Source organism: Mirounga angustirostris, unplaced genomic scaffold (genome assembly GCF_029215605.1).
Source record: "Mirounga angustirostris isolate CCGP_5_RB_7025 unplaced genomic scaffold, mMirAng1.0.hap1 SCAF_16, whole genome shotgun sequence".
In the NCBI taxonomy this organism is placed as follows: Eukaryota; Metazoa; Chordata; class Mammalia; order Carnivora; family Phocidae; genus Mirounga; species Mirounga angustirostris.
Window position 1 is genome coordinate 47597579 of NW_026991724.1, and position 19189 is coordinate 47616767.

Sequence of the window (19189 nt, forward strand, 5' to 3'; positions counted from 1 at the left end):
ATGTAAAGATCTTGAGATGAGGAGAACACTGTGGATTATTTGAGTGGGTCATACATCCAGTGACAAGTTTCTTTATAAAAGAAAGGCAGGGCGCCTGGGTGGCTCAGTTGGTTAAGCGACTGCCTTCGGCTCAGGTCATGATCCTGGAGTCCCTGGATCGAGTCCCGCATCAGGCTCCCTGCTCGGCGGGGAGTCTGCTTCTCCCTCTGACCCTCCTCCCTCTGTCTCTCATTCTCTCTGTCTCAAATAAATAAATAAAAAATCTTTAAAAAAAAAAAAAGAAAGGCAAAGAGAGGGATGAGACAGACAGAATTGAAAACAGACACACAGAGGAGGAAGCAATGAGAAGACAGAGGCAGAGATTGGAGTGATGTGGCCAACAAGCCAGGGTTGCAGGGAACCCCATGGGTTGCAGGTAGCTGGCAGAAGCTAGGACAGAGGCTTGCGATGCATTATGGCAGCCTTAAGAAACTCATACAATAAGTTGCACCAAAAATTTAACTGTTTCAAAACTAGACAATAATAAATACACATAAGTAGTTGGACAGCTCTGTTCTCTTTTGTTTTACTTACTTATTTTTTAAATTTGTATTAAATTTTTATTTTATTTTTTTAGAGAGAGAGAGCATGCACACAAGGTGGGGAGGGGCAGAGGGAGAGGGAACCCCAAACAAGCTCCAGGCCCAGCAGGGCTCAATCCCACAATCCCGAGATCCAGACCTGAGCCGAAATCAAGAATTGGTTGTTCAACCAACTGAGCCACCCAGGCGTCCCTATTCTCTTTTGTTTTAAATTGAATGGCTTTATTACTTTTTTTCCCCTGATGTTAAAATGATACACTCTGGTTATTAAAATAGTTTAAATGAGGGCGCCTGGGTGGCTCAGTTGGTTAAGCGACTGCCTTCAGCTCAGGTCATGATCCTGGAGTCCCGGGATCGAGTCCCGCATCGGGCTCCCTGCTCGGCAGGGAGTCTGCTTCTCCCTCTGACCTTCCTCCTTCTCGTGCTCTCTGTCTCTCATTCTCTCTCTCTCAAATAAATAAATAAAATCTTTAAAAAAAATAGTTTAAATGATACAGAAAAGGATAAAGAAAAAAGTGAAACTCAGAGTAAATTATCCTTTAGAAATGGTTACTTCTCCACATCCCCATGGATAGAGAGTGTATGTCTTCACAACTTGATCTTGGGCATGGCCCAGTGACTTGCTTTGCTTCATGGAAGTGGAGTGATCAAAGACACGAAAGGCACTTGTACAGTTGAATTTTCACTCCTGCACTTGTGGTATCACCATGAGAACAGGGCTGGGCTGGGCCACTGGACATGAGGAAGATGATGGCCATGTGGAGGGAAGCCACCTAGCCAAGCTGAGCCCAGACTGGCAATCCCCCAGCTAACCCTCAGAAACCTAAGTTCAGTAAATGCTTATTGTTGAATGAAATGTTATACTTTGTTACCTAGGAAAAGGTAAGCAGTGCAACCTTAAATTCCCTCTCATAGAAATAAGACTTTCTATTCAGGTAAACTCTCTTTCAGACCTTCCTGAATGCACATAAACATATGTTAGTACGCAATTACATTTACCTGTTCCCTTTGCCTGAAACCTTATTCCCCAGCATCTTGCGACAGGCTGCTTCATAATATTCAAGGCTCATCTGAAGTGGGTTTCTTTTCTTTTCCAGCTTCATTTATAATTGACATGTAGCACTGTGTAAGTGGAAAGTGTACAATGTGATGATTTGGTGCATATATATATTGCAAAATGATTACCAGGATAGGGCTAGTTAACACATTGCCTCATATAATCACTATTTTCTTTGGTGGTGAGAACATTCAAGATTTATTTTCTTATCAGTTTTCAAGTATGTAATATAATATACTGTTAAGTATAGTCACCATGCTATACATGATCTGCAGAACTTACTTGTCTTATAATGGGAAGTTTGTACCTTCTGACCAATATCTCCCCATTTCCCCCAGCCCCCAGCTTCTGGAATCACCAATCTAACCTGTGTTTGTTTGTTTGTTTTTTAAAGATTTTATTTATTTATTTAATTGACACAGAGAGAGAGAGACAGCGTGAGGGGGAACACAAGCAGGGTGAGTGGGAGAAGGAGAAGCAGGCTTCCGGCTGAGCAGGGAGCCCAATGCGGGGCTCGATCCCAGGACCCCAGGATCATGACCTGAGCCGAAGGCAGTCACTTAACCAACTGAGCCACCCAGGCGCCCCTCTAACCTGTGTTTTTATAAGTTTGGCTTTTTTAGATTCTCCAGGTGAGTGAGATCATGCAGTATTTGTTTTTCTCAGCTAAGTGAACCCTAGTGAAACTATGGACTGGAGGCAATAACAGGGTAGCAACACTCCCTCATCAATTGCTGTATTCCAAGTGCTCACTTATCACGTATGGCTAGTGGCAATCTTGCTGGATGGTACAGATCTAGAGGAAGAGGAAATACCCCCTCCACTTCTCCTCTCTTGGCCAAAATGGGAAAGGGAAGTTTGTAATTAGGTGTCATTAAAGTCATTTATTTCAGTGGTTAAAGAGAGTCTTGATAGCCTACCCCTTGGGAGCAGTGAGGTGGTCATCCTATCTCCTTCAAGGAGTCTGTTTTGCACACCCCTCTTGGGAGGGTTCGCCAGTGCTCAGATCCTTGAAGTGGAGAGAAGAAACCCCAGCTGCTGAGAACCAAGAAAGTTGCTCAGGTAACATCTGCTTTTCACTTAATATTTTATCAAGTAGAAAATCAAAGAGACTTCGTTGAAACCTTTTTAGTAATGTTTTTTTCTAGTTCTGGATCTTTCTCTTATTGGAGGAAAAGCACCAATTAATTTACTTAGGGCTTGGTAAGAAAGATGGAGTCTTCTGTTTGTCCAAATATTTCCAGAAGATAGTTTCATAACACAAATATTTCACTACAAGTTATAATGTAATTTTATGTGTCTAAATTTCAATTATTACTTTTTATTGGTTGCTTAGTATCTTATTGTGTGAGATATATCAGCCCCCTATAGATTGATGTTGGAAGAGGCTGTCTCAAAGTACACAGTCGTTTGACCTCCTGCTCAGCCACATACAAATGATTCTTGGGCCTGGAACACTTCTTACCAAGAGAGAAAGAGCCTACACAGCCTGTGCTGGGCTTATCACGTGGGCTAGGAATATCTATTCCTGTTTAAGTTCAATGAGTACTCCTTTGTTCTGCTTAAGCATATGGCACCCAGCCAACCCCACTGCTATATCTGTCCCCACAGAATGGGGACAGGGTCTATCCATGTGGCACAAGAGAGGTGTGCCAGAGGTGAATTGCCCTGTGTCACCTGCTAGAAGAGACCTGCTAGCCATGAGGGATGAATGGGCACTATTAAAGCTGATGTTGCTGTCTCTCCTCTATGTCAATTCACCATTGTTCCATCCAGTACTTGACTGTATTGTATTTTCCTTAGCAACTCTGATACCAAGATGCAGTTGGCAGAAGCGTTTGGACTTTTGTTCTTGGTGGTTGTAATGGTGATGATTTTTCCCATCCTTCATGTAGTTGGAGTCCTCTCCTGGGATTGGTAACTAGTGCATAGTGTTCTGCTCCCTTGGTATTGATAACCAATGCATGCTACTCTGCTAGAAAATGCACATGTGGATTATTAATCTTATTTTTGGCTTTATAAACACAGTTGAAATGAACATCCTTGTGTTTCCATCTTTGCACCCTTTTCTAAAGTGTAACTGTTGGGTCAAAAAGTATGTACAGAGAAGAAATTTTTAAAACTAGAGATAGACAAATCACAAAAAATTAGAACTTGACTTCAAAAGTAATAATTTCATTGTTTAAAAAAAACAACAACAACCATGAATTCAAGGGCAAATGCATCATGAAATCTCTTTATCCAAAACCAAGAATAAAGGTCAGCATCTTCATTACATGACAAGTTTATAGAATCAATGAGAAAAATTCTGAATATAGAGTAGGTACATGGGTGAGGGATATAAACTGACAACTCTTTAAAGTAGAAATGTTAGGATAAACACACAAAAGTCCTATCTCATTACTAATCAAAGAAATAAAAACCTAAACCATAGTGTGTCACCTTTTCTTGATCATTAAATTGACAAATTTTGAGAAGAAAGACAATACATATGCTAAGTGAAGTAAGTCAAGCAGAGAACGTCAATTATCATATGGTGTCAGTCATATGTGGAACATAAGGAATAGCATGGAGGACATTAGGAGGAGGAAGGGAAAACTGAAGGGGGCGAAAATCAGAGGGGGTGACGAACCATGAGAGATCATGGACTCTGGAAAACAAACTGAGGGCTTCAGAGGGGTGGGTGGTGAGGGGATGGGTTAGCCTGGTGATGGGTATTAAGGAGGGCACATATTGCAATGAGCACTGGGTGTTATTTGCAAACAATGAATCATGGAACACTACATCAAAAACTAATGAAACACTGTATGGTGACTGACATAATAATAATAATAATAAAAAGAATGGCAATACATGTGTCTCGAGGGAGAAGTGTGGGAAATTCTGATAAGTAAATGATAAAAACCAAACATGAAGGTGCTAAGGACATGACAGATATGGATAGAGAGAGCCTTTCACACACTACAGATTTAAAGTCCCAAGATCTCCTGGACAATCCAATAAAGAATTCGTTTTGTTTTTATTGATGATCCATCTAACTGCCCAAGGGCAGAACCAGCCTTGCTGCCAGTTTGTCAGCAGCCCACTCAAGAAAAGAAAAATGAAGTTCATAGTCTCCACATTGCCTAGTTTTTCCTTCTGCCTCTATCATCTTTGTTCTATAACTCTGATTTTTGTTTTTGTTAGATGAAACCCATCTAATTACTGGTTTTCCTTGATACCAGTAATTTACGTGCTGGACTGTGAGCCATGTAGTCAGTGACTGATTCTCTCCTGGTCACCTTAATGTCAGCAGATCCCAACAGGGTGCAGGACTGAGGGCAGGAATGTGTCTGGAATGGCTGGGTGCCTTGTGGCCCTGGGGATGTCTCCTCATGAGAGAAAGTGAAGGGTCTTTGAGGGTCTAGAGCTCTTCTGTGCTTCACTCAGAGGGAGATGAGCAATCTTTTTCCCTATTTCATGTATTGGACTTGCACACAGGAAAATCCTGCATAAGATTTTCACAGCTAAGAATGTGTTATGACCATTGGTCTATATACTTGCTAAATGTATTGGTAGCTCTAAAGACTACTCATGGAAAGAGTGGTAGGGCTATAATGATGTGTGTTTGGTACGTCTGTGTCTGTGGTGGGCATGGAGATGTGCCTCCAGATCCCCCTTTAAGAACTTGATGTTCAGCTGCTAAGAGAGCAGTGAGCTGACAGCCTCCAGCTGCAGCACCGTCAGGATCCACCTCAGCTTGGAGCTGAGTCCACACTCTTCCAAGAAAGCCTCAGAGACTGAGGACAGTTGGGACATAGGACATGACAATTTGTCCCCAACATGAGACACCCCTAAAAGACAATCTTCAATCTCGATGTACTTTTTTTTTTTTAAAGATTTTATTTATTTATTTGACAGAGAGAGACACAGCGACAGAGGGAACACAAGCAGAGGGAGTGGGGGAGGGAGAAGCAGGCTTCCCGCGGAGCAGGGAGCCCGATGCGGGGCTCGATCCCAGGACCCTGGGATCATGACCTGAGCCGAAGGCAGACGCTTAACGACTGAGCCACCCAGGCGCCCCTCGATGTACTTTTTGATGGAATGAGACTCTGTCAGCTCTGCATGGAGATCTGGGTCTCTTCTTACCCAATTTTCCTTCTTTTTTCATTCCACAAGTGTGTCACGTCTACACCTGGGTTTGAAGACCCTTCTGACCCATTCTGTTTCTTCCCTCTCTTATCATTCACAAGCATTACCCCTCCATGAAATGCTTGCCCTCCTAACTTCAACTTAGCCTCTGAGTCCCAGAAGACCCAATGGACATATTGTGTGTAAGGAATGACATTTGTTGTTTCTTGCCCACCCCATCTCAAAATCCCTTCCAATTTTGGGAGAATCTCCTAATGTGAGATTCTTGGTCAGGAGCAAGGCTTTGCACCACAGCAGCTAGAGGGACCATTTATTCTTCCTCACCAAACCCTGAGCCCTAAGGCTTTAACATGCGATTGACTGGATAGTTCTGCCTGGAACTTTGAATCATGAGGAAGTAACACAAAATCACAAATACAATCAGGAAGTTGTCCACAGTGGCGGCAATGGGTCAAGAGTCCCACAGCCATGGTTCAGTGTCCAGGGTTGCAGGGGTCACTGGGGGGACAGTGGCGGCAGCAGCCCCTGGCTGTTAACTCTTTTTTTCCCTACTCATATTCTGAGCCCCGGTCTCCAGAATTCACAAAATAATATGAACTTATTGATAAACTCACAGCAGCCAGCAGCCTTATATACTTAAGTATCCACAGTCTGTTCATGTTCCCTAAAATTACAAAGCCAACTCTTATGGGGGCTCATGTACCTGGAACATATGAGGTTAAGAGAGAGATTCCAAAGGCTGAGGTCTCATCCCTGACCCTCTTTTTCCCCCACCCCACATCCATTTCATCAGCAAACCCTGCCAGCTCCATCTTCACAGCAGATTCCAAACCCACTCACTTCTCCTTGCCTGTACAGCAGGTATCTCTGCTTCCCCACCCTCAGTCTATTCTTCATGCAGCAGTCAGAGTTTGCTTTTAAAATATGTCAGTCAGTGTATGTCATCCTGTGCTCACCAGGAACCGCCATCTCATTCAGACTAAAAGCCCAGGTCCTTACTGAGGTCCATGAGCCTCCACACCATCTGGCCCTTTAATGCCCTGCCTTTTTCCCATTTCCCCTACCCTTCCTCCTCCACCCCAGCCACAGTCTCCTTGTGGGTTCTAGAACACACATGCACAGCCTCCTGCTTTACAACTCTGCCATTTTTTATCTCCCTGCCAGAAACACTCCCTTCCCAGATACCTGCATAGCTTGTTCCTCCAACACCTTGTGAGATCTACCCTGTCCCGATCATAATCCCAATCCTGGAATCTCTGCTGTTCTAACATACTATATCATTTACTTATTTATTATGTTTATTCTTCATTGTCTACCTCTCCCACTAGAAGGAAACTCTGCCAGGGCAGGAGTTTTGATCTGCTTTGTTCACTGATGGATCCCAAGTACTTGAAGAGGGTACTGGTACATGTTGGGTATTCAGTAAACATTGGTCGAATGAAATGAAGTATGAAGGAAAGCTTTCATCCACTGAGCAAGTTGATGGAGTTTGGAAATAGAATAATAGAAGTTGGGGTGGCTGAACTATTCTTCAAAATGGAATGGGGAGAATTTGGAACTGGGAGTTGTGAAAGAAGTGCCCTCTAGATCAGGAAGGCAGGTTTAGAGGGAGAGATGATTGATGGGGGTTGGAGGAAGGAGCCAGCAAGATGGTTGAGAATGGAGGTGGACCATCAAGTGGAAAATCTCTGGTGGTGGATTGCTAGGAAGGATAAATAGTAACAAGTATGTCTAAAAGGTCATTTTAAGTAGTTTTCTATGACGTACAGTGATGGTGCACGCAACACATAAGAAGCATGCTACACGCAACAGCCTTGATACCCTGGCGTCTTTTATTTTGTGTGGAAGATGATAATCAGGGAGAAGAATGGCGAACTACATTTGGGTCACTATCACATAAAGACATAGAATCTACAACAAGAATTTGGTGGAGACGAGAATCACCCGTAGAGGGGAACATGAGAACACAAATCCTCCAGATTGTTGCTGAAATCTTGGACAGCGCATTGCTTTTCCATGGAATGCAGCCGATACACATCTCTGTATTTGCAGGTAACCTCCCTGACCTGCAGTCCCATGACAGTAGGAATAGTGCCTTCTCTTAGAGTTGTTGTGAGAATTTAAGCTGTTGTGAGCTCCTCTCCAACTTAGAGGAGATGAGGTGGTGCACCTGTATCCGTGAGCAGAACTCTGTTCTCCCACGGTTCCTTCAGCGCCCAGTAGGGGGCGCTCAGCGGGCCTTGAGGCAGAGCTCGTAGGTTGGAGGGATGTTGCCAAAGCCTGAGACCCTGGGTGTGATATCGATGTCAGCGGGCGGCACCAGCGGGTGTAGAGAGAAGTTCTGAAGGATGGATGTGAAGTAAAGAAAGAGTTCCATGCGGGCCATGGCCTCGCCCAGGCAGATGCGCTTTCCTGTGGGCACAGGGGAGGGTGGGAGGGCTGCTCATATCTGTACTGGGATCATGAGGGCGTGGGGTGCGTTCTGGCCCCATCGCCCCTCAGTGCCCCCCTCAGCATCCCTGGGGTCATGATAAAACCTGCTTTGTAGGGGTTACTATAAAGACTCAGTGGGCTTTGCTAGGATCTGCCACTTACAGGGTCTCAACACATGGCCCCTATTTCTCTGATGGCTTGATTCCATCAGCTCCCAAGATGGAATGGTTCTAAAAAATCCTCGAATTTGAAGTTTCTGTTCATTTAAATTTCTCAAAGGTTTATCAAATGCCTGCTAGGTGCCAGATGTTGGTGAGGGGGAAAAAAAATAGAAAAGAAAGCTCACCCTTAAATAATGTTTACTATTTGTTGGTCACCCTTCCAGTGGTTTGGAGAGATGGATCTCCATTTTACAGGCAGAGAACGGAAGTAACTCACCTATGACTCCACCTTTTGTAAGTGGTGGGGTGGGGCCCTGTTTCCTAACCACTGCACTGATTCAGTGTGGCTTATACTTAAAATACTATTCTAAGGTATTATGTCATGGGTCACAAGCTACTGTTCATTAGGCAAATCCACCTGCTGCCTATTTTTGTACTGCCTGCAAACTGTTAAAAAAGAAAACCAGAGGGGCGCTTGGGTGGCTCAGTCGTTAAGCGTCTGCCTTCGGCTCAGGTCATGATCCCAGGGTCCTGGGATGGAGCCCTGCATCAGGCTCCCTGCTCAGCGGGAAGCCTGCTTCTCCCTCTCCCACTCCCCCGCTTGTGTTCCCTCTCTCACTATCTCTCTCTGTCAAATAAATAAAATCTTAAAAAAAAAAAAGAAAATCAGAGGCCCCAAATGGAGTAATTTATGTTAGGCCCAGTCATCAAACCAAGCTCAATATCTAACCTCCCCCAGAAATGTAGTCTTAACCAGTTAATTGGGAATTTTTTGATCAGCACCAATGAAGTGATCTGTCACATGGGCCCTCTCCACCCCCTAAAGGAAGATGAGGTAATCCGCCTAATAAGAACTTGCCATTTGCAATGACATGGATGGAGCTAGACGGCATCATGCAAAGCAAAATAAGTCAATCAGAGAAAGACAAATATCATATGATTTCATTCATATGCGGAATTTAAGAAACAAAACAGAGGATCATAGGGGAAGGGAGGAAAAAATAAAATGAGACGAAATCAGAGAGGGAAACAAACCTTAAGAGACTCTTAACTGGGGCGCCTGGGTGGCTCAGTTGGTTGGGCGACTGCCTTCGGCTCAGGTCATGATCCCAGAGTCCTGGGATCGAGTCCCGCATCGGGCTCCCTGCTCTGCGGGAAGCCTGCTTCTCCCTCTCCCACTCCCCCTGCTTGTGTTCCCTCTCTCGCTGTGTCTCTCTCTGTCAAATAAATGAATAAAATCTTTAAAAAAAAAAAAAAAAAAAAAAAAAAAAAAAAAAAAAAAAAAAAAAAAGAGACTCTTAACTCTCGGTTAAAGGCATTAAGGAGGGCATGTGATGTAATTAGCCCTGGGCATTATATGCAACTGATGAATCACTGAACTTTACCTCTGAAATTAACAATATACTATATGTTAATTAATTAAATTTAAGTTTAAAAAACCCTGCCCTTCCCCTAGGGGAAGGTGACCTTGCCTATAACAATCCTTTCTTTTCTTTTGCTAATAACTTCTTGCCCACTCTCCTCCCTATACAGACCTTCTATTTCTGCAACTCCTGAGGCTCCCCTCTACTTACAGATGGAATACTGCTTGATTCATGGATCATTTAATAAAGCCGATTATATATTCAAATTTACTCAACTGAAGATTTGTTCTTTAACAAAACTAAGGATGCTTTTCACATCTTCAAATAGGTGAAAACGATCAAAAGCAAAATAATATTTTGTGACCTGTGAATTCGATGAAATCAAAATTTCTATGTCCATAAATAAAGGTTTTTGGCATCACAGACATTCTCATGCATTTTCATACTGTCCATGGTCACTTCTGCGGCATAACGGGGCAGCTGAATAGTTCAGAATGCATAGTTCAGACTGAGACACTATGGCTGATGAAAACTAAAATATTTTCTATTCGGTCCTTAACAGAAAAAGTTTGCTGATACCTGTTTAGTGCTATACCTTTTCTAATTATCAGAGTCAATGGTTCTAATAGCCCATGATTCTGGGATTCTGGGAAATAGCATTCAACTTCCCATTCAGACCTGAATGTCAAATACAGACCAGTGATTGGGGGGGTCACATCTAGCATGTTCCTGGGGTGGGAGTGGGGGGGACTCAGACCGTAGAAACCTACCAGAGGAAAAAGGTACAAAGGCTTCATTCTTCTTGAAGTGGCCCTGCTCATCCAGGAAGTGTTGGGGATAGAAGGCATCTGGGTAGCGGAAGTATTTGGGGTCTTTGAGGACAGAGCCAAGCAGGGGGAACACATCAGTGCCCTGGAGTGAAAATGGGGACAGTTAGGAGAAATCTGTGTTGGAGGATGGGGTCAAGGAACCAGGAGGAGAGAGGAGTGAGGTGGAGGGAGAAGTGATAACAATGAGACCCAGCTCTACCTTGGGCAGAAGGTAGCCTCGGAAATGAGTGTCCCGGATGACATTATGGGGGACACCCATGGGTACAATATCTGTCAGTCTCTGTATCTCATGGATCACAGCATCTGTGTAGGGCATCTTGACTCTGTCGTCCACACTTGGGATCCGGTGTGGTCCAATCACCTGGTCAATCTCTTCATGGATCTTGGCTAGAAGGGGCCAGAAAAGAGCCAACAAGGACACAGGAGGTGTTTCTGGAGGCCAAGGCTCAGCTATGGGTTTGTACCGTTAGTACCTGTGGATCCTGAGGGAGCACGCTATATGTGTGTGCATTGCCTCTTTATTCTTAACACCTGACACATTGGTGGGGTGCTCCCATCAGACCACAGGGAGACACGCAGCCTGGAGCCTTGAGTGCCCTCTGGGATGTTTGGTCTTTATCTTGAAAGCACTAACGAGCAGGGCAGTGTCCTGGTTCCAGACGGGCTGTGATACACAGATTTTTGACAGGATGGGAGAAAGGTACAATACATAACCAGGACAGGATTGAAGCAAGTGATAGCAATTATGTAACAGAAATTAAAAACACTATTGGTGCAGTTACCCCTCCCTGCACTTCCTGGATGAGTGACTCTGAGGCAAATAACTTTACCTTCTGAGGCTCTGTTTCTTCATCTTCCAAATGGATGTGATGGTCCAACAAGCTTATAGAGTTGTAAAATTTACATAAAATCCAGCGTGCAAGTAACTACAACAGTGCCTAGGCACATAGCAGGTGTCCATTAAATATCTGATTATTTAGATATTTCGTTATTATTATTATTTGGTAAAACACAACTTAGACAATGGAGGAGGGGCTAGAAAAGTCTGAGTGGAAATAAGTTAGTTTCTCCCATTGTCTATACAGGGAAAAATTTGTTGGCTTGTTTTGAACTGCATTAGAAGGGAGAGATGCCAAAATTGGGGGTTTTCCTTAAGGAAGGAATGAGTTCCTCATCACTAGAGTTACCCAACCAGACCAGATTGCAATTTATTGGAGATGGATTCTACTGGATTCTGGCACTATAGTTGGCTAAATAATGTCCATCAAAGATACTACCTCCTAATCCCTGGAACCTGTGCATGCTACCATAGAGGACAAAAGGGGTTTTGAAGACATCATCAAGTTAAGGCTCTTGAGATGGGCAGATTATCCTGGATTATCCAGGTTGGCCCTAAATATAATCACAAGTGTCTGTATAAGTGGGAAGCAGAAGGGTCAGAGTCAGAGGAGATGTGACAACTGAGGCAGAGAGATTTGAAGATGCTACGCTGCTGGCTTTGAAGATGGAGCAAGGGTCATGAGCCCAGGAATGCAAAAAATACAGCTCTTGAAGCTGAAAAGGCAAGGGAACTGATTCTACCTTGGTTCCACCCAGTGAAATCCTGTGTGGACTTCTGAAATCCAGAACTGTAGGATAATAGATTTATGCTAATTTAAGCTATTAAATTTCTGGTAATTTTACAGCAGCCTAGGAAACTAACACAAGCACCAAGTAGAAGATTAATTAAATGGACTTCTAAATCAGAGATTATGAGATTCTGTAGATTGAGATTCCAAAGTGTGAAGAGTATAAGGCCATGGGGTTCTATGGTTTCAAGATTATGTCTTCTTCTCCGTTGGGAATGGGAGTCACCTGGTAAGCAGCTCAGGTGGACACTCACCTTCCACCTCAGGATACTTCATCATTAGCAGCAATCCATAACGTAGTGTAGAGCTCACAGTCTCTGTGCCAGCAAAGAATAGGTTGAGTGTGGTCAAGACCAAATTCTTGAGATTGAATTCTGTGTGGGGATTATTTGTATCCTGAAAACGAGAGGGATAGGACACAGAATCACCTTCTTCTGTCTTTATCTTCTTATTGTCACCCTTTGTGAAAACACAATAGATGGTTAAACCAAGTGACTATCTGGGAGAGGAAACAGCCAGAACAAAGGTCCTGGGGCAGAAATGTGCCCGGTGTGTAGAGGAACAGCAAGGAGGAGGCCAGTGTGATTGGAGTGGACAGTGAGGAGACTGGGAAGAGAAAAAAGTAGAGATTTGAAAGCTCTAGGACATTAAGCTATGCAATTATAAAATTCCAAGTGCTGAGGTATGTATAACAAAAAAAATCATAAATTTCTAAAATTCTAAGACTCTATGATATAGAAGTATTAAGCTTCTAAATTTCTACATCTTTAAGACTTTTAAGTTTAAAGCTTAAACTCTTAAGCTTCTCAAATTCTTAGTCTAAGCTTCTCAAATTCTAAGACTGTAAAGACTCATTCTGGTTTTCTGTATTTGTAAGTCTCTGGCAGTTATAATCACAAATGATTTAAAAGGTATAAGTTTTAAGTATCCTTGCTCCTAAAATTTCTAGATTCAAAGTTTATTTTAAAAGCGTAAGAGTGGGCGCCTGGGTGGCTCAGTCGTAAAGTGTCTGCCTTCGGCTTTGGTCGTGATCTCAGGGTCCTGGGATCGAGCCCCACATCGGGCTCCCTGCTCAGTGGGAAGCCTGCTTGTCCCTCTCCCATGCCCCCTGCTTGTGTTCCCTCTCTCGCTGTGTCTCTCTGTCAAATAAATAAATAAAATCTTAAAAAAAAAAAGCGTAAGAGTTTATGCATGCCTTTACAGTTTCTATATCTCATCTATAAATAAAAGTCAACCATGTGAAACAGTGCTTGTCTCCAACATGTTTGCAGGTTAAAGTTGCAGGTGCTAGGGAATAGGATGATGAGAGAGAAGGATTGGGGAAAGGGGAAGAGGTACCTGGTACATCTTGATGAGGAAGCAGTCAATGAAGTCCCGAGGGTTTTGTGGGTCAAGAGATGCTTCGTTGATCTTCACCCTAGAGGCAATGAAGTCCTTGAGTTCTTCTACCAAGTAGTAGATGCAATTGTGTCTTCCTGGCAAATATTGCATGATCCCAGAGTACATGTCATATAGCTGTGGGGAATAGACAAGGGGGGTTTGTCAGCAAATGGGCACCTGGGGCCAACATAGGCTGAGTCTGGAGTCAGCTAGCTGGGCTCAACATCCAGCACTGGGTCTGAGGATTGGGTGAGTCCATTTGTTTCTTGGAGACTCCAGGTGTATTGTTACTTGACTCCCAGGGTTGTGGGGAGGATTAAGTGAGGTATAGGCAGGTACTTAGTTAACTGAGGTTGGCGGTGAGCAGGGAAGTGTTGGTGGGCACCTGTGCCCAAGGTGTGCTCATCTCAATGAAACTCTGATTGATCATCTGCAGCAGCTTCAGGAACTGCTTGTCCTCATAATCAAAGCGGCTTCCAAAGACGATAGAACTGATGACGTTGGAGACAGTGCGGCTCAGGAAGAAGGTGGGTTCGATGGGAGAACCTGGATGGTGGAAATTGTCTAGGTTGGAGACAATGATTAAGAGCACAGGATGGGGAATCATTCAGTCATGGATACGAGTCCTGACACCACTGCTTAATAGCAAGTGTTAGTTACTTCATTTTTGTGTTTTGAGTCTAGATTTTCCAGTATGTAAATTGGTTTAGTAACCACTAAACCTGAGGCTTCAATATAATTATCCATGTGAAATGCTTAGCACAGTCCTTGCCATGTAGTAAGCACTCAAGAAATGCTGGTGGAGTTTAATCATTACTTTTCGGTATTAGTATTTAACTGTGTTTGTGCTGTAGAGCCACAGATTTGGGAAAGAAGTCATGGTATGGGACACATTAAAAAAAAAAAAGGATGACTGGATTCCATATATCTCTATCAATGATTCTATTTGAGCTATTAAGAAAATTCTACCCTTGGCCTCAGCTGCACCATCTAAAACAAGGATGCTGGATCTGGAGACAATGCTCATATTCACAAATACACAATTTTGCAAATAATTTCTGGGGTACATAGATATTCAAAGCCTTTATGTAGACTGTTTAGTTAGCATCCATGAAGCCTAAAAGAAAAACTCTGATTTAGAGAAATTTATCTCTTTGTCTATATCTTATCTATTCCTCTTTGTATTTCTTAGCTGCTGTCTTTTTTCCTCTAAATCCCATTGGTTCCAGACCTTATTTGGAGGCAGTGATTGGATTCCTTAAAAAATATAATCAAATGGGCATAGAGTTTCAGATCTGCAAGATTACAAAGTTCTAAAGATCTGTTTCACAACAATGCAAATACACTGAAAAAGACTCTTAAGAATTGTTAGGATGGTAAAATTTTATGTTGTATGATTTTTATGACAATTGCATGTATGTATTATATGTATACATAAGTATGCAATTAAATTTGATCCTGTCACCAGAAAAAAGCACTAATTTACATATTGCAAAAGTCTGCACATGATTTCAGGGGCTCACAAAATCCCTGAGATCCACTGATTAAAGCTTCTGAACAAGTGGTCTCTAAGGGGCTTGCATGTTAACTTTTAACATGGAACCAGGCTAGAAATCTCAGTAAATCCTTAGTCTTTTTCATCCTCTCCCATTCTAGAGCTTTCTCTCACCAAGGCCCATCTTCTCATGACTGAGCTCTCTATAACCATTCAGTTACCTTTTAGCCCTGCCCCGTGTGCCCCCACCCCACCCCATACCCTTGGTTTTCCGTAATTCCTCTAGTAAGAAGCCAGCCTCCTCCTGGATCCGCTCTTCAATGCTCCGCTTTCCCATTCCGAAGTCCCGAAGAATGGTCAGGGAGAAGCGTCGGAGGATCCTCCATCGTTCTCCATTAGCCAGAGCTACACCTGCCAGAATCTCCGTGTCAGCCTCCTGCCTCCCCTTCCCTTCCTGTGTCCAACTCTGTGCTACACAAGGATGGGGACAAATTATGAAAACTCTACACTCTGGTCTCAGGGAAGCCCCTCCCAACCTCCCAGGCTTGATGGAGAGACTATGGTTCCCTCTCTAAAGGACCCTCAAAAACAGTCTAGGATTGAGATGAAGGGAAAGGAAATCAAGCTAGGAATGATTCAGGGAGATCAAGGAGAGTTTCTTACAGGATAAAGACCTAGAACTGGATAAATAGGAAGGTTGGATGCGTAGGAAGGTGGAGGGAGGTGGATGCATAGGAAAGTGGAGGGAGGTGTAGGTAGAATGCCATTTACAGTACCTTGGAAAGAAGAACTACTTTTATCTTCTATACACCACTTGGATTCTCTAGATATATGCATACATGTACATAGAAGCTCACACCTGTACATCACTATACCTACCTTGTAGTAAGAAACATTTAGAAATTACCAGATGTGCATGGATTGATAATTAATGTTTGGAAATTTAATGAAATTATTTCAGTGGATTAATGAATGGAAGGAAGAGTTTTTTGACTGGAATAACTGATAGATGGATGGACAAAAGACTCAATGGATGAGTAAAGGGTTAATGAACAGATAGTTTGAGATGAATGGATAAATGGTTGGAAAGATTTATGGATTGGAAGATTAATTGATGGGTGAATAATAGAAGGGTTAACAAATGGAATGATGGATAGATGGGTAAATAGAGAGTTAATTCATAGATGTACAGATAAATTAGATAGAAAGATATTTGTATAGAAAGGCTAATTAATAAATGGATGTTTTTTGTGGATGTATGGATCAATAGAAAAGTGGATAAATGGAATGGAATAGACAGGGATAGATAGATGGATGGAAGTATGGAAAGAATAGCATGAGGCTTCTTGAAACTGAAGGGTGTGAGCAGTTAAAGATGGATGTATAAGACACACTAGAAAGATATCTACCTAAATGGAGGTGGCAGAGACCTATGGGTTGGGTGTGTATGTATGTATAGAGAGATAAGAAGTAAGGTTGGCTGAAAGGGCTTCAGTGGGTACACAGTGCCACTAATCCATTAAAAACAGAAGTAATGCAGCAGATACTCAAGAGTCAGATGGTTTGGGTTCAAAACAAAATGGTTCCACTTACTGTGTGATATTACCCAAACTTTCTCAACCTCAGCTTCCTCATTTGAAAAATTAGTAGGACATTAATAGTTCTCTCAATGGAGTCAATGCAATGATTCATACAGAGTACTTATCAAAGAACCTGGGACATAGGAAGTATATTATAATCATTTTGTTGTTGTTGTTACTTACCATGACCTTGGAAATTTCGCTCTATTGAAGCCAGTTTTCCGCGGCCACTGAACTCATCTGCTCGGTCTACCAGGGCCTCCTTCACTGCCTCATGTCCACATAAAACAACTACTGGCCGGGGACCCATGTACACAGTGAAGACTGGGCCATACTTCTCCTTGAGCTGGGAGTAAAGGAAGACATAAGAGGAGGGAGCTGATTGGAGCACCAAGTATAGATCAATTGAGGATTTTAGGGTGGGAATTTCAAGAGGGTACAAATGTAGGAATAACAGATAAAGGTGAGTCTTGGTCTTGGAAGGACTATTGAGAAAAAGGCACAAATGCCTTGGCTCCTGTGATCCTGGGCAAGACCCCCCAAAGTCTCCAAAAGCCTTAGTTTCTTCATCTGTAAAATGGTGGACCTCGATGAGTTGGACTCCAAGATCTATGCTTCTCTTTCTGCAATGCTCAATTTCTAGAACCCTAAGATTTCATGATACTGAGTGTCAAAGTTCTAAGTCCATGAGTTCTTGTGTTTAAGTGTGTAAGGTACTGCGACTCCAAAGTCTGAGATTGTGAGAGTCTTAATTTCCAGTGTGCCAGGAGTCTGTGTTTCCAAGCGTTTAAGATTCTGGAATTTCAGTATTCATAGGCTTTATGAAGTCTGTGTTTCCAAGAGTCTGTGTTTTAGATGTTACAAGGTTATACATATGTCTATAGAATTAGTTGCTTCCAGCTCTGTGAGAGGAGTCGTCAGACTTACCTTCATTAAAGACTGAAAAGTGGCATCAGTACGGACTTGCAACACGTTCCCCAGGAAGGGTATTGGTGTGGGCCCAGGGGGCAGCTTCCCCCCCTTGTTGTTCCGTTTCCAGGCAATGAGGATGAGTAGACAAGACAAGGAGAGTGCCAGAAAGATGGTGAAGGCCCCTCCTAGCTCCATGGTGTCAGGTTGAAGGGTTGTGTCCAGGGAACCAGATCCTGCTTAAATATGTTCTGAGAAATCAGCTGTGCAGAAATCTGAACACCCTGAGATTCAAGTTTTCCGGGTATGGATGCCATTAGAGAGGATATTGCTTTATCTGGGGGGTTGGTTATATAACTTGTAATCTCCCACCTGAATAAAGATGGATTGAATTCACCCAGGGAAATCCACTGGGGCCATCCCTCTTTCTTCATATTTCTAGTCTCTCAGCTCAACCCCTAGTTCAACATGTCTTGGTAGAATGTGGGAGGCAGTCTAGCTGTAGCTAGACTATTGTATTCAAGAATCAGACAATCTGGGTTCAAATTTCAACTCCACCTCTTCTTCATTGGTGAGTCACCTAACCCTCTTGGCCTCAGTTTCTGGAATCTGTCAAAAATAGGGTAACCATACTGTTTTAGAAAGTCTTGGTAGAGAACAAATATGACTCCTTTCTCTTTGCCAGACCCCAATTAATCATTTTTTTTTAAACACAGTAAGATGAAGATTTAGAATAGCAAAAGAAATAATTCAGTTGTAAGGGTTTTATTTTTTTTTTTTTTAAGATTTTACTTATTTATTTTTAGAGAGAGAGAGACAGAGTGCAAGCAGGGGAAGTTGCAGAAGGGATGGGAGAAGGCAGGGAAAGAATCTCAAGCAGATTCCACGCTGAGTGCAGAGTCCAACGTCGGGCTTGATCTCACCACCCTGAGATCATGACCCCAGCCTAAACCAAGAGTTGTATGCTCAATTGACTGAGCCACTCAGGGGGCCAGAAAGGGTTTTATTCAATAAGTTCTCTTGTTTCTATTCAAGGTGATATTAAATAGTAATAATCAAAGATTACTTGTGTTGGTTTATCAGGACTTTGCTGGTGTGTGTGTGTACATTGATTTTCAAAGTCTAAGATATAGAGACCATCTCTGAGCCCCAGTCTCCAGAGAGGAAGACCATCTCTAGAATCATGGCATACTGATTGCTATCTGTAATAATCTAAATAAATAGTTTTTCAACTCCTTTTGTACCAAATATTTGTAAATCTTTACTGTCCTGAAGCAAAATTCCAGGGTGTTATATCTTGACTATACATGTTATTAAACAAAATCAAATGTCCTTCTCATGTGTCCAGATTCTCAGACTTGGGAAATAAATCCCTTAGGAAAGCTGCTGGTTTTGGAGTAAGGCATGGATGGCTGAGTTAAGGCATCTTGTATCCAAAAGAAGTGGTGGGGATTCTGGGAAAACTGAGCGACTCACACAGCACCACCTTCTAGGTCTTCGAGGCTGCTAGGATGTCTTTTTTGGGAGTAAGAAAAGACATAGCTCTAGGCTGCCTTCTAGGACCCTTCCAGCTCTGGCTTCTCCCTTCCATTCTGAACTCCCCCACAACACACACACACACTTACATCCATTCAGGACTA

The 19189-nt window shown here is 42.8% G+C and overlaps 1 protein-coding gene across 2 annotated transcripts; it reads right to left on the reverse strand.

Annotated features, from left to right (window-relative positions):
• Positions 1 to 7594: 7594 nt before the first annotated feature.
• LOC123855684 (cytochrome P450 2G1) lies at positions 7595 to 17763 on the reverse strand. 2 transcript variants are annotated; one of them, XM_045891580.2, is made up of 9 exons: positions 17568 to 17763; positions 16824 to 16986; positions 15322 to 15471; positions 13951 to 14111; positions 13524 to 13700; positions 12440 to 12581; positions 10757 to 10944; positions 10498 to 10639; positions 7595 to 8181 (listed from the first exon to the last, which is right to left on the reverse strand). In XM_045891580.2, exons 1-9 carry the CDS (start codon positions 17745 to 17747, stop codon positions 8000 to 8002), a joined length of 1485 nt encoding a protein of 494 aa, XP_045747536.1. In that variant the 5' UTR covers positions 17748 to 17763; the 3' UTR covers positions 7595 to 7999. The 2 variants fall into 2 exon arrangements, with proteins under 2 accessions (XP_045747536.1, XP_064437994.1); XM_064581924.1 differs by lacking the exon at positions 16824 to 16986 and having other exon boundaries at positions 15322 to 15481.
• Positions 17764 to 19189: the final 1426 nt, after the last annotated feature.

Bases quoted from the DNA above. Each gene is read 5' to 3' on its own strand.
- LOC123855684 (XM_045891580.2), bottom strand. From the start codon at position 17,747: ATGGAGCTAGGAGGGGCCTTCACCATCTTTCTGGCACTCTCCTTGTCT. The intron at 15,472-16,823 runs GTAAGTAACAAC...AGATTCTGGCAG, and splicing joins GCGAAATTTCCAAGGTCATG to GTGTAGCTCTGGCTAATGGA. The intron at 10,945-12,439 runs GTGAGTGTCCAC...GGCCCCTTCTAG, and splicing joins GAAGTATCCTGAGGTGGAAG to CCAAGATCCATGAAGAGATT.